General features: G+C 44.7%; 1 protein-coding gene across 1 annotated transcript in view; it reads left to right on the top strand.

Moving 5' to 3' along the window:
* mthfd1l (methylenetetrahydrofolate dehydrogenase (NADP+ dependent) 1 like) overlaps window positions 1-9,684 on the top strand; it is a 46,838-nt gene extending 37,154 nt beyond the window's left edge. Inside the window, exons 27-28 of the mRNA XM_053613722.1 lie at window positions 8,748-8,873; window positions 8,969-9,684. Of these exons, the coding sequence (XP_053469697.1) occupies window positions 8,748-8,837 (90 nt within the window). The 3' untranslated portion in view covers window positions 8,838-8,873; window positions 8,969-9,684. The remainder of the gene's footprint in view (window positions 1-8,747; window positions 8,874-8,968) is intronic.
* Window positions 9,685-14,796: the final 5,112 nt, after the last annotated feature.

Genomic DNA, 14,796 nt, shown 5'->3' with positions numbered 1-14,796 from the left:
AAGTCCCCCCCCCCCCACCCCCCACAATATACCGTTGAGCGTTTAACAAAATCGAAGCGTCATTTATAGCAAAAAGACCTGATTTACTAAGATCGCAAATAAATATTCACCGTGAGACACCGAGAGCGAAGACGGGAAAGAACTTTACTGACACCGATAATCAACTCGTATTTCTCATTCCTCTTAGACCACGTCAGTTTGCTGATTCGATATTTAATTATTTTTTATTTATTTGAAGAATGAAGCATCTTCCATTTCATTTGTTTGTGGTGACATGTAATGTTGTTGAACATAAACGAAAAAGTTCTCACTTTTATTCTCACTTGCGTTATAGCAGCTGTAAACGGTCGTTCCCTCACCAGCAACTTCTGTCCTGAAGATGTCGGAAAACTTAAAGCGCAGCTATTATGGTTCTGAAACGTGCCTAATTTTGTTTTAAAGCTCTCATACGATAGATTCACACGCATCCGAGGTCAAAAAACACTTTAACGTGCTCGTCATTTAAACTGCAGCGTTACCTTTTTCCCCGCAGTATCACAAACGACTCGTTAAATGATCCGTTCTAAAGGATTCGTTCGAAACTCCTCCTTTCAGAGAGCATACTCTGCTCTGATCGGTCATACGTCCCAGTCTGTCGTGATTGGTCTACCGCTGTCAGCGAGCAGGCGATGAAGACCAGAGGCGGGGCTTTTTGTTACAAACCTACGTAGATTAGTACAGGAAGTAAAGTCTGGAATCAGTAACGACTCGACTCAGCTGTTCGGAATCGATTCCTTCTTTTGGGAGTCGATTACTCCGTTTGTCGTGCGCTTTGATCGTTGAAACTTTGCAGACTTTTTTACATTCGCACACAGCTCTATAGCAGGTAGTATTAGAAAAACCATAATAGGTGTACTTTAAAGTGACGGCACCTTCTAACCAATCAGATCTGTTTTTCTTTTCCAGTAAAGTAAGCCCAATATAAATTTTCAGCACTTCGAACTGATGATTTTGAATGATAATGTTTTTAGACTCCATTATTCAGTGTTTTTTTTTTCTTCCCCCTGTCCTTCATCCCGCCTTTTAAAAATGTCCATGTTATCAGAACGGTGCTCTCATTCGGCTCTTTTTATTGGTCAGTAACCGAAGTCGGTTGTTATTGTTGCTCTTGTTAATTGGTTCCAGGTTCCAGGTTGTGCTTGTGATCTGGAATTGAACTTTCCTGAGCTTGTGTGTTTTTGCTGCTGATAGGAGAGATATTACCTGGCCTCGACTAGCACACGGACCGGTCCAGCTTCAGCCTTCAGGTTATGACTTTGTAATGAAGCTTTATTAAGCCGTATTAAGGGTCAGGAGGCTGAAAGGATCAGCAACGCTTGTGAAAACAGTGTTCTGTATTTTCTCTGTACGGTTCGAATCCCGTGACCTTCGAGTGTGTACGTTTATAACATTTTAATATATCTGTTCACTGCTCTCCTGAGCTCCTGTGAGCTCCATCTCCCTCCTGTTTACCCAACCGCAGCTGAAAGGCCTCGGGGGTCTCCGTCCTTCTGTTCGGGGTTCCACCCACGTACACAAAGCTCCGCCTCCACAATGTACGGCCGTGTAGCTAGACTTAGCGTTAGCACGGACTTTCGGGACATCACTCTGAAGCGTGCTCGGACGTTCAACTGCGACGTGTAACCTCTCGTAATGATTGACGAGAACGTGAAGCGGCGTCAAGGGGCGTGTCTGTAAAATGACCATCAAGATGCCGATCTGAATACCAACGTACATCCCGGACAGGAAGACACGTTTCCCAACGTTTTTTTTCCCCCCCAGCCACGCAGTACGCTTGCTCTGAAACAATGGCTTAAACTGTTATTTTTAAAATCATTTCTAAATCATTTTTTACCTTATTTGTACTAATTAGAATCGATAAAAAGTGACCACTGCACCTTTTAAATGCTGTCACTGACTCTTGAGTTTGAAGCCAGCTTTATTTATACTTTTAAATAAAATATATTTTACCGACTGTTCAAAACAGCTTTCCACAATATTATCCGTCATAAGAGCAGATTGGTATTAGGAAGAAGGGGTGATAGTAGCTTTTGTGAAGTGATGATAATGATAACGAGTCTTTACTGGTCACGTATACATTACAGCAGAGTGAAATTCTTTTCTTCACATACCCCAGCATGTCAGGAAGTTGGGGTCAGAGCGCAGGGTCAGCCATGATACAGCGCCCCCTGGAGCAGAGAGGGTTAAGGGTCCAACAGTGGCAGCCTGGCAGCGCAGGGGCTTGAACCCCCGACCTTCTGATCAGTAACCCAGAGCCTTAACCGTCAAGCCACCGCTGCCCCCAATACCAGAATAATTTAGCCATTAACCTGCTTGCCTCTGCCAGGAGGTTAGGACTCGCTCACAGATACTGCTTTCAACTGTAAATGTTTTGCGGAAATAGAATAGGAGTTTTGAAATCCAGATTCTGCATGACGAAATGCACTGCTTTAAAAAAAAAAAACCCCAAAAAACCCCCTGAAGCAATAACGACCTTCAGAAGTAGCGGTTTATTATAGAACGCTGTATTTTATAGTGTGTTTAAGATTCTGGGTTCACTCGACCATCAGCTGTCATGTCCCGTTAATAAGTGCAGCTTTTTTTCTATCATATTCACCTACTTTTTAAACCCACTCTTGTTTTTGTTTGTTTTTTGTTAGTTTATTTTTAAAAATTGTATTAAACTACAATTTCCTGTATGCAGTATTTAAGCTCGTAAAATCACTTATTATTAACGTTTTCATACTTTTTGTGCGTCTCTGTTTAGTGGATAGGAGCTAAAGAAAACAACTCGAATTATTTCCCGAATCTTTTTTTTTTGTGTGTGTGTGTGCCAGTAATCATGTGGTAAGCATTGTGTGTGTGTGTAATCATCCAGCGTTTAGTGTTAATGTGATAAAGTGTAATTCTGTTACAAAACGGACCTCTTTAATTAGATTTAAATGGCTGGAAATGGACATGGAGCTTTACTCACTGTAATTTACACGTTGTTTTCTATACAGTAAGGTTAGGAAGGTAACTGTGTTTTATTTATTTATTTATATATATTTAAAAAGCATAGTAGTGTGTGGGGCAGTATAGTGTTTGTGTGTATCAGAGAGAGAGAGAGAGAGAGAGAGAGAGAGAGAAGCGAGGCCCAAGCTTTAGGAAGTGGATGATGATGATGATGTCATGCCTCAGATATGTGAGGGAGGGTCGAGACGGAGAACAATGAGCGACTCGAGGACCTCCGCTTCCATCTCTGTACACTAGAACAGACGTCCAGGGACACGCCCGAATCACCGACAACACTTGGATTGTATTCTACCCGTTTCACATCACCTCAATTTCTGTTCATGACAACAACAACAACAACAAAAAAAACTATACACACACATTCATGTTTAAAAAAAACAACATTTTTTTTTTTAATTCACTGGATTAATAGATAGTGTTTGATTTTACATGCACAGTAAAATAAATCGTTAAATAGCAAACAAAACATGCCCTGATTTCCTGGTATTTAATCGAATTATTTCGTCATATTTTTCATCGTTTGATTGTTTACTTAACGAAAAGCTGGTAAAAGAGAGAGAAAAAAAAACCCTCCATAGAAAAGCAGTGAAAGATCTTTAGAAATACAGCTAACGTTCCTCGGAGTATTATAACACAATGGTTCAGTCTATAAGATTAAATCTGTTTGATCTGGAAATAATTTAGCTTCATGAACTGAATGCTGGAGTTTAAATCTCGAAAAATAGGTTGAATGAGTTTAAATCTGTCAGTATTATTATAAAACTCATACACTTTTAAAAAAACGGGCAGTAATAATTCTAATTAAAGCTGCAAGCAGCAATTTCGGGGGCCAAGCACCCAGAGCCGCACATTCATACATGCGCTACAGTCGTTCCCTACGCAAACGCAGGAAAGCAGAGCCATCACTTTACAGTCACTGCCATAAAGTCATTGTTGAGATACACCCTCACTTCCTGTTTGTTGGCTTCGCCGTCAGGTACGTCGGCCTGTTGTTATATTACCGTTTGGAGTATTCAAAATTCTTTTGGTAGCTTTTGTGAGGCTTACTCTATAGATGACACGAACCGGATTTGGTGATGATTGGACCCAATTTGTAGGAGGAGTAACAAACAAATAAACCCCCCCCCAAAACCCCCCTGAAGCAATAATGACCTTCAGAAGTAGCGGTTTATTATAGAACGCTGTATTTTATAGTGTGTTTAAGATTCTGGGTTCACTCGAACATCAGCTGTCATGTCCCGTTAATAAGTGCAGCTTTTTTTCTATCATATTCACCTACTTTTTAATCTCAGTCTTGTTTTGTTTTTGTTTTTTTTAACTACAATTTCCTACATGCAGTATTTAAGCTCGTAAAATCACTTATTATTAATGTTTTCATACTTTTTGTGCGTCTCTGTTTAGTGGATAGGAGCTAAAGAGCAGAATTTCTTCCCAAATCTTATTTTTTTGCCAGTAATCATGTGGTAAGCAGTGTGTGTGTGTGTGTGTGTGTGTGTGTGTGTGTGTGTGTGTGTAATCGTCCAGCGTTTAGTGTTAATGTGATAAAGTGTTATTCTGTTACAAAACAGACCTCTTTAATTAGATTTAAATGGCTGGAGATGGACATCGAGTTTACTCACTGTAATTTACACAGAGTTGTTTTTATTTTCGGACGGCTTCGCCGCCAGGTACGTCGGCCTGTTATCATATCGCTGTTTGGAGTATTCAAAATTCTTTTGATAGCTTTTGTGGGGCTTACTCTGAAGATGACACGAACCAGATTTGGTGATGATTGGACACAGTTTGTTGGAGGGGTGACGAAAAGCCGTTTTCGAAAATATCCAAGATGGCGGAAAATCTAACTCGGCAGGAATCGATGGTCATATGGTGCGTCGCGCTCGTCTCGACCCAGGGAATCCAGCGGTGTCTGGCTTTGAGATTTAGGACACCCGGTTCAAAAGTTTCAAATGACCATACATGTACTTCCAAATTAGGACCAAATTTGACCCAGTGGTGGCGCTAGAGCGTTGGCAGCACTTGGCCCAAATTTGGTCAGAATGTTTCTTAGACCCTCCACAATCAGTATGCCAACTTTTTATTTTTATTTATTAGACCGTTTTTGGCCTGCTTTAGACACCCTAAGAAGCAGAATAATAATAATAATAATAATAATAAGGAGAAAGGGTAGAATAACAATAGGGTGCCTACAAACCTTCAGTGCTTGGACCTGTATTTAAAAAAGTTGTATATCTGTTTCTAAGTACAGATCTACTCCATCCTGTCTTTCTAGTAGCCCTCGTGTGCCAAATGATTTATTATTTTAACATCGTCTCCTTATTTATGTATCCCCACAATGACGCATTGTCTCAGGCATGATAAGATCTTTTCCGCGTGTTTACGTCTTCCAGATTAGACATCGAGCTCAAAGTTTACGAAGAGTTCCACCATTTGTTTTATTTGTACTTTTCGCTTTACGTTCATTGTCTCCGACCCGACATGCTGGGCTCCTCCCGCATACTTCAGCTCCAAATGATTTCCGGTCCGTTGGGGAAGCGCATGAGCGTCCAGGATCGGACGTGGTTCTCGGTCGTGTGTCTCTCGCTCTTGTCCTGGACGAATGGTGGAGGTTGTAACGCTGTAACTCCTGACAGGAAATCGGTCATTAACCCGGCCCCTTCTCCGAGCTCGTTTACACTAATAAGCCTGTAAACGGTCTCCATGTCATTAGGAATGAGAGAGAACCCTTTCTGAAGATAATTCCGCTTCTCGGTTTCTGTTAGTGCTGAGACAGAAATAAATAAATAAATAAATAAATGTCATTCCTGTCGTTCAGAGACTTGACGGGGAATGAAAGAGGATTCTCGGTTGAGGAGAGAGAAATTGGGCGGCCCTGGGCACTTTTGGTTGGTCTAATAGCATATCTAATCACTTAACGCGAAGGCTTGGCGCTAGATTTTGGAGCGTGGCTGCGGGGATTCGTGTTCATTCAGCCACAAGCGCATTCGTGAGATCAGACACTGATTTTTGGCGAGGAGGTCTGGGGAGCAAAAACAAAAGCTGTTCAGTGGGGTTGAGGACCGAGTGGGACAGTTCTCCCTCTCCATCCTTTGCAAACCACGTCTTCACGGAGCTCGCCTGGGTTCTATACAACCGCGTGCTTCCAACGTCGTGGAATCAGTTTGGTGAAGAACCACGTATGGGTGTGGAAACCACGTATGGGTGCGATGGTCAGGTGTCTACAAACTTTTGGCCGTCTATTTGAGAGTATATGTCACCAAAACGACGTTTTGAACTTCTGGCTGATTTACAACCAAAAGAGAAGCGTATTACTACCTACAGTAGAAAAAGTCCGAATCTGCCCAAGACCACCACACACCCGAGTGTTTCTGTAAACCATCGTCCTTGATTGATTTAAAGAACACATCTGATGACCTTTATCATGTTTGGGCTGACCAACAGTATCACTGGTCAATGAGGAAGATTTCCTGGAGGAGGAGGAGGAGGAGGAGGAGGAGGAGGCTCATTTTGTAGACCCGTGATTTCTCATAGCAAAAGCTTCTATTTCTTATTTAATCAAAATTGAATTACAGTCATGTCTGTACCCACGCTGCCAGTCAGTTGATTTTAATTTGTGGTATTGTGATCTCGTCTTTATAATCACATTAGAAAAATGACAAATTACTTCAAAATAGCTGTTTTTGAGAAATTAAGGGGTGGGGTGGTGGGGGTGGGGGGGGTGGGTATGTAGAGAATCGAGTTCCTACGAAAACAAGCAGTAAGCCGGATTCTGATTTTTGAAGCTTGACTGCATGCTATGGCTGGTCTTCACCTTCTCTCGTCATGTGACCTAGGCATATCCAGTTTATGTTGATTTTAAGTTGGTTTCCCAGGGGACCACGTGAGCTCTGCTGAAATACACTGTTTATAATGTCACGTATACACCGATCTTAACATTCCAACCTCTGACTGGTGACGGGAATAGCATTGGTTACATCGTTACGGTGGCACCTGTCGAGGGGCGGGGTATGTTTATTAGGCAGGAAGTGATCGGTCAGTTCTGAAAGTCGACGTGTTGGAAGCAGGAAAAATGGGCAAGCGTAAGGATCCGAGCGACGTTGACAAGGGACAAACTGTGATGGCTAGACGACCGGGTCAGAGCGTCTCTAAAACAGCAGGTCTTATGGAGGCGGGGGGGGGGTTTCCCGGGATGCAGTGGTTTAGTACCTAACAAAATGGTCCGAGGAAGGAGAACCGGTGACCCGGCGACAGGGTCATAGGCGCCCGAGGCTCACTGATGTGCACGTCTGGACCGATCCCACAGAAGATCTACTGTAGTAAAAATTGCTGAAAAAGTTAACGCTGGTTCTGATAGAAAGGAGTCAGAACACACAGAGCATCACAGCTTGGTGTGTATGGAGCTGCGTAGCTGCAGACCGGTCAGAGAACCCATGCTGACCCCCTGTACACCACCGAAAGAGCCGACAATGGGCACGTGAGCATCAGAACTGGACCATGGAGGAACGGAAGAAAGTGGCCGGGTCTGATGAATCACGTTTTCTTTTACATCATGTGGACGGCCAGGTGTGTGTGTGTGTGTGTGTGTGTGTGTGTAACATCTTGGTGCCAGATACCACAGCACGCCTTCAGAGGTCTTGTGGAGGCCACGCCTTGATGGGTCAGAGCTGTTTTGGTGGTACAGGGAGAGGGGGACCTACACCACATTAGGCAGGTGGTTTTAATGTTCTGGCTGATCGGTGTGAACACAATGGATTATAACATAAACAAAATTGTCAATGGGTCCAATTAAACGATTAGAAAGATGGTTCAGAAAATACCGAAAACATTTTAATGAGCATGTTCATGTAATATACTTTTATTTGGGTTCAAACTTTGTTTTTTTATTTTATTTTTTTGCTTTGAGATTGTGAAGTTTGGAGATGTCTTAAAGCAAAGTCTTCATTTACATAAATCTGGAGATCTGAGACCTTTCGATGCTCATTAGTCAGGGATTATCGGTGGTGCTGAATAGATTCTCGCGGCGTAGTAGTGAAATCGATGATGAACGAGCGCTTGTCCTCAGTCCGGCTCGCTGTGTGCTTCAGACCTTTCTTGTCTTGTTGGAACAACTTGAGCTCTTATGCTCTCTGGAGGAAATTACATTAAAAGGTTATTGACTCGCCAGGCTTCTTGCGTCAGACCTGTACGAATGAATAAATATAAAGTGTTCCAGGTAACGCGTCTGAATTGACGAAGGGGATTATTAGCGAAGACTGCGATATTGTGGTGCGAGTTCTTTGAATCGCGCTGCGATGTTCGGTCTGCGCTGTACACGCGCCTGGCACCGGTGACCGTTTTTATTCCAGTCCACACCAGATCCATGTGATCGTGTCATGGTGGTGGGGTGTGTGTGTGTGTGTGTGTGTGTGTGTGTGTGTGTGTGTGTGTGTGTGGTTTTTTTTTTAAACTTTATTAATTTAATTAAATAAGAGAGGAGGGGTTAAAAGGGGTGGGGGGGGGACTGTAACTGTAACTATAAATGGATAAAAGCTATGATGTGACGTTCTTTTTAACGAATAACTCCCTGTGGTTTAGGAGGAGTAAAACTCGTACGGGAACATGAAGTTCAGGGTGGTAACAGTCACCTGGATTCATCACACCACGCCCCGTGCGTGTGGATCCCCGAGAGGTCGTACGATGCGAAATCCCCTCTTGATGTTCTGATTTGTGTCCTGCAGATGAGCACCATGCCCGGTCTTCCTACACGACCCTGTTTCTATGACATCGATCTCGATCCGGTAACCGAGGAGATATCGGGGCTCTTTTAACCGTCCGTGTGACGCACGCGCGCACACTCTGAACAGGTAAGATGTGCAGGAAATACACTACAAACATCATTTCCGAATGCTGTAGGTTCACTTATTTAATGTCACCTATACCTGCGTCTCTCCTCATGTAGCTGTAGCTGTCTCAGGGTGACGGCGATGGGGACGGTGACGGTTCGAGCGGCCTGGAGCAGACGTACCGACCCCGCCTTCAGGGCTAATCGTGAACCGAGCGTCCCCTCAGACGCACCTATACACCGTCTGTCATTTTTAATGCATTATTTACTCATTTCATTATACAAACATTGCAACGACAGAGAGAACTCTAGTGTCTTTTTTTCTTTCTTTCTTTTTGTCCTTTAGAAACTAAATCTTTTCTTCAGATTTCACACTTCACGGCAGTTTCTTTTTTTTTTTAAACCTTTTTAAAAAATCATTTTTCATCCTTTTTTTTTTTTTTTGGAGAGAGATTGGAGTGAAATCCAGACAGCGAGAACTCCATGCGATCTTGGTTTGCCGTTCTTTAGTTTAGTTCAGAAAGTAAACGAGTTCAGATTTCACCCTGGGATGAAGTTTATTTTGACCGGGTTTTGTGTTTTTAAATCCAGTTTATAGAGCTGATCAGATTTTATAGGCTTTTGAGAGAGCCGGGGAAAAAAAAAACCCCCAAAACAAACTGGAGTTCCTGTCTGAATGTGTAATCATCTGTGTTTTTGTTCTTTGAATTCAGTCTGGACGTTTATTTATTTACGGGACTGCCTTTTTTTACGTAACCGCTGCCATGACGTCTGCCCGTGCCATGACGTGCTTTTGTATGTCATGTAATAAATTGGAATAACCACTTGCTCGAGCTGGCTTTATTTTTGGGATGTGTGTTTAAAGCTTGTCCCTTCGTCCTCGTGCCCCGAGTTCTCTGGGACGAGCTCAGGCTCCCCGTGACCCTGTGTAGGAAGAGCGGTACAGGAAACGGACGGGTGTTTCTCCAGATCAAGCAGGAGAGAATTTATAAAGTGTAAGGGCGAAAAAAAAAGTCCATTTTTTTTTAAATTTGCCGGTGATGTAAGAAAATGACGAGACTTGTGTAGAGATGTGTAAGGGGAAAAAAAATAGATTTGAATAAATTACAATACAGAGCTGGAGGAGCATATAAAGGGAAAATAAAATGGGGCCCAGAATGGAACCTTGAGGCACACCACAGGACGCCTCGTCCTGAAAAGACTGAAAACGTTGTGTATATATGGAAAGAATCAAATGGATCCGTGTCTCCAGGATTTCTCGATTTTGCGATCGTGGAAATGAACGCAAAATCAAGCAAACCCCGCGATGTTCAGAGGAGGAGCTTTTCACAATCACGGCGGATTCGGGCGTGTGACTTCAACACGAGTACAGCTTAAAGGTCTCGTTTACCAACAAACATCGCTGCGAAACACCGTGCGAAACTATTTCTTGCGATCGCTATTGAAGTATATTAAAGTCATTTTCCGCACGAAAAACACGCCGGATTTAGAAAAAAATCCGCCGCAAAATCGAGCAGAATTTGGCCGCAACGATCACGTAAAAAAAAAAAAAAAACTCGCACAGTCCTGTACAGACTCTGCGTCATAATCGGTTAAACAGCGGACTGACTGACCGCACCGTCCAATAGAAGTTCGTTTCGGTTCATATTAATTACAGTACGGGGTTTACGTGCTTATTCTGAAGCTCAGTGGGTTACACAAACAAGCCAAGAGGAACTTCATTCACTTATCACGTTGGTGTAAGAGAAGTGTGATTAGACGTACGTGTTGAGTGAAAAGTACACGTGATGACTAACCGACTGTTTACACACCGAACAAGAACACCTCACTCAACGTGAAAGGAGTGGGGGTTCGGGGGCGGGGGGGTGGCACGATCTCAGTTTCTTAAAAAAAAGAAAGCGCTGAGGTCTGTTGGTTGTTTGAGGAGAAATCCTGATTCCTCTTGAAACCCCACGCAGGAGAGCAGACACACACCTTTTAAAAACCCCACGCAGGAGAGCAGACACACACCTTTTAAAAACCCCACGCAGGAGAGCAGACACACACCTTTTAAAAACCCCACGCAGGAGAGCAGACACACACCTTTTAAAAACCCCACGCAGGAGAGCAGACACACACCTTTTAAAAACCCCACGCAGGAGAGCAGACACACACCTTTTAAAAACCCCACGCAGGAGAGCAGACACACACCTTTTCACACCTTTTCAGCAGGCACCCGCTGCTTCCGTCGCCGCACTCGGCTGTAATGAGCTGACCGGCGGAACCGTCCTCCGCTCTAGCACAGACTTTTTGTTTCCGCAAGCACGAAACCCACATCCTGAACTTCCTGCTGTGCTACTGGAGAGCCGCGATTCATCGACGTGAAGAGGAGGAGGAGGAGGAGGAGGAGGAGGACGGGCGAGGCGAGCGGGGGTTTCGTTCATTTCGGAGAAGTTGTACAGTGTGGAAAAATAATATGGCTGTAGGAAGTGGTTCTAACAAGTGTGTGTGTGTGTGTGTGTGTGTTAACTTTTTCGTGTTCTTTGAGGGGGGGGGGGGCCCTACATTTTTTAGACTTCCTTCTGGGTGAGGCTTGGGGTACACTTGGGTATAATTCTAGACTTAGCATTATATACACTTAGCGGGGGGGGGGGGGGGGGGGGGGGGGGTGTTATAGGAAACTAATCAACGACGGCGTGGTGTGGTGTAGAGTTACGGTCACCGCCTTGAAGTTGATTATTTTCCTATAACAGCATGTCCCGAAGTGTTTCATTCCTCGTATACCAGCAATCTGCGAACGTAATTTATCATTAGTGTCCCTTACTTTTTATCCATTTACAGTTACATTTAATGTTCGCGAAACAAGTCGCTTCCTGTTATCACTTTGCGATCGTTTTTTTTTCTTTCTTTCTTTCTTTCTTTTTTCTTCTCTTTCTTGAAGTTAATAAGGAAAAACTCCTGTCCCGAAGATCGTCGGAAAGCTGAAAGTTACAGCTTTACCTCGTGATATGTAAACATCTCCTTATCAGTGATCTCACGTGTTCGGTCCGTGTGAATGAGTTGTTTCTAAGAACAAGCCCGTAAATATAAATATAAACTACTGTCAGAGCTGCCGTTGTAGAGAATTCATCAACACCTTCATTGGAGGACCAATCAGATTCGAGAATTCGCAGGGCGCAGGGCGTAGTCAGACGTTTCTGCTTCAGTCCTTCACGTGCACACACACGTGGACACACGTGCACGGATACGCTTTGATGAGAAGTTGTACCTGGTGTGTGGAGGATCAGCCGAAAATCGGCCGACCTCCAAGTTACGATCCAGACGCAGAATCTGTTCTGTATTATAACGTTCCTTATGCTAGGTGTCTGGCCGTGTCGTTTTTGTCAGAAGCCTGGATAGATGCCTTCAATCTCCACCAGAGAGAAAGACAAGGTGATGAAAAAGTCTTGGCTCGTGGTGGTGTGCTAAATTGTTGTTCCACTGAGCGTCACACGTAATCCGATTCGTCCATCAGTAACCTGACGTCTCGATGGCCGCGTAGTGATTTCTCCAGAGTTCGGTTTTCCAGGAAAGCCACGCCGTGGTGTGTATGTAACACCAGATCTTTTTACGCTCCAGGGTATGTAAGATGTGTCGGAAGCTGTAAAGGGGTTGAACAGACGGTCAGGTGTGCGGGCGGTGGTTTAAAGCTTGATCATGTGAGAAAAGGCATCGGTATGTTGGTGATGTCCAAAACACTGCGTTTTAAAGAATAAGGAGCGGTGGGTGTTCGTGGTTCCTGGCCGTCAGCAGTCGTTCATTTGGGCCAGTGGAGGATCAGAGACGAGAACTGTAGTCGTAGTTCTGCCAAAGAGCCTGTGAGTAGAAAATCCCTCAACCCTGAACCCTGATTAGACCGGATCCTGCGTCCGCGTCGGTCGCTTCGGATAAACGTGTCGGCCGAGCGGACGGACGCGAATCCAAAGCAGGAGGAAATATAATACACCGCGCTGATGGAAGTGCGGATAGATATGCAGGAATAAAAGATGGAAGGAAGAAATGTGTGGGGAGGGAGCATGAGGGAAAAGAGAGAGAGAAATGTCAAAAGAAAAAAAGGGTTCATAGAGAGAGAGATAAAAAGGATGAAAGACAAAGAAGGACAAAAAGGAAAAAAAACAGAGAAGAAGAAGCAAAGAATTGAACAGAAGGCAAGAGAAAAAGAAGGAAAGAAATTCTACCAGAAAGAGAGAGAGAAGAAAAAGATAGGAGAGAGAAAGAAAGTCAATAATATATCATTCATTCATCTTTGTTAGAAAATGTTGTAAGCAGTTACAAACAAAAATTAACTGCAAGAACGTCTGGGATTGATCACCTTTCCGTAGTAGTGGGTGGGATTGATAAGCCTTTCCGTAGGAGCGTGCGGGACTGATCTCCTTTCCGTAGGAGCGTGCGGGATTGATCTCCTTTCCGTAGGAGCGTGCGGGACTGATCTCCTTTCCGTAGGAGAGTCTGGGATTGATCTCCTTTCCGTAGGAGCGTGCGGGATTGATCTCCTTTCCGTAGGAGCGTGCGGGACTGATCTCCTTTCCGTAGGAGCGTGCGGGATTGATCTCCTTTCCGTAGGAGCGTGCGGGACTGATCTCCTTTCCGTAGGAGCGTCTGGGATTGATCTCCTTTCCGTAGGAGCGTGCGGGATTGATCTCCTTTCCGTAGGAGCGTGCGGGACTGATCTCCTTTCCGTAGGAGCGTGCGGGATTGATCTCCTTTCCGTAGGAGCGTGCGGGACTGATCTCCTTTCCGTAGGAGCGTCTGGGATTGATCTCCTTTCCGTAGGAGCGTCTGGGATTGATCTCCTTTCCGTAGGAGCGTGCGGGATTGATCTCCTTTCCGTAGGAGCGTGCGGGACTGATCTCCTTTCCGTAGGAGCGTCTGGGATTGATCTCCTTTCCGTAGGAGCGTGCGGGATTGATCTCCTTTCCGTAGGAGCGTCTGGGATTGATCTCCTTTCCGTAGGAGCGTGCGGGATTGATCTCCTTTCCGTAGGAGCGTGCGGGACTGATCTCCTTTCCGTAGGAGCGTCTGGGATTGATCTCCTTTCCGTAGGAGCGTGCGGGATTGATCTCCTTTCCGTAGGAGCGTGCGGGACTGATCTCCTTTCCGTAGGAGCGTGCGGGACTGATCTCCTTTCCGTAGGAGCGTGCGGGACTGATCTCCTTTCCGTAGGAGCGTCTGGGATTGATCTCCTTTCCGTAGGAGCGTCTGGGATTGATCTCCTTTCCGTAGGAGCGTGCGGGATTGATCTCCTTTCCGTAGGAGCGTGCGGGACTGATCTCCTTTCCGTAGGAGCGTCTGGGATTGATCTCCTTTCCGTAGGAGCGTGCGGGATTGATCTCCTTTCCGTAGGAGCGTCTGGGATTGATCTCCTTTCCGTAGGAGTGTGCGGGATTGATAGCCTTTCTGTAGGAGCATCTGGGATTGATCTTTCCGTAGGAGCGTGCGGGATTTATCTCCTTTCCGTAGGAGCGTGTGGGATTGATCTCCTTTCCGTAGGAGTGTCTGGGATTGATCTCCTTTCCGTAGGAGCGTGCGGGACTGATCTCCTTTACGTAGGAGTGTGCGGGACTGATCTCCTTTCTGTTGGAGAGGGTGGGATGGATAGCCTTTTCGTAGGAGCGTGCGGGACTGATCTCCTTTCGGTAGAAGTGTCTGGGATTGATCTCCTTTCTGTAGGAATGTGTGGGATTGATTGCCTTTGCGTAGGAGCGTGCGGGATTCTGTAGGTTTTATTCCTTCCTTACTCTTCAACCCCTTAAGCTCACAACGTATTATTCGTCATTTTATTATTTACCTCCTTCCCCTTAATCCATTGATTCCCTTCATCACACCAACCCATTGTTGATTATTTTCCCATAACAGCACCACACGCACTGTTTTATTCCTGACTGCTGTAATAACCTGCTGCGGTGGGGGTTTATTTAGTTATTTAT

This window comes from Ictalurus furcatus, chromosome 25, assembly GCF_023375685.1.
Source record: "Ictalurus furcatus strain D&B chromosome 25, Billie_1.0, whole genome shotgun sequence".
NCBI classification, from domain to species: Eukaryota; Metazoa; Chordata; class Actinopteri; order Siluriformes; family Ictaluridae; genus Ictalurus; species Ictalurus furcatus.
This window is presented reverse-complemented; position numbering and strand designations above follow the sequence as displayed.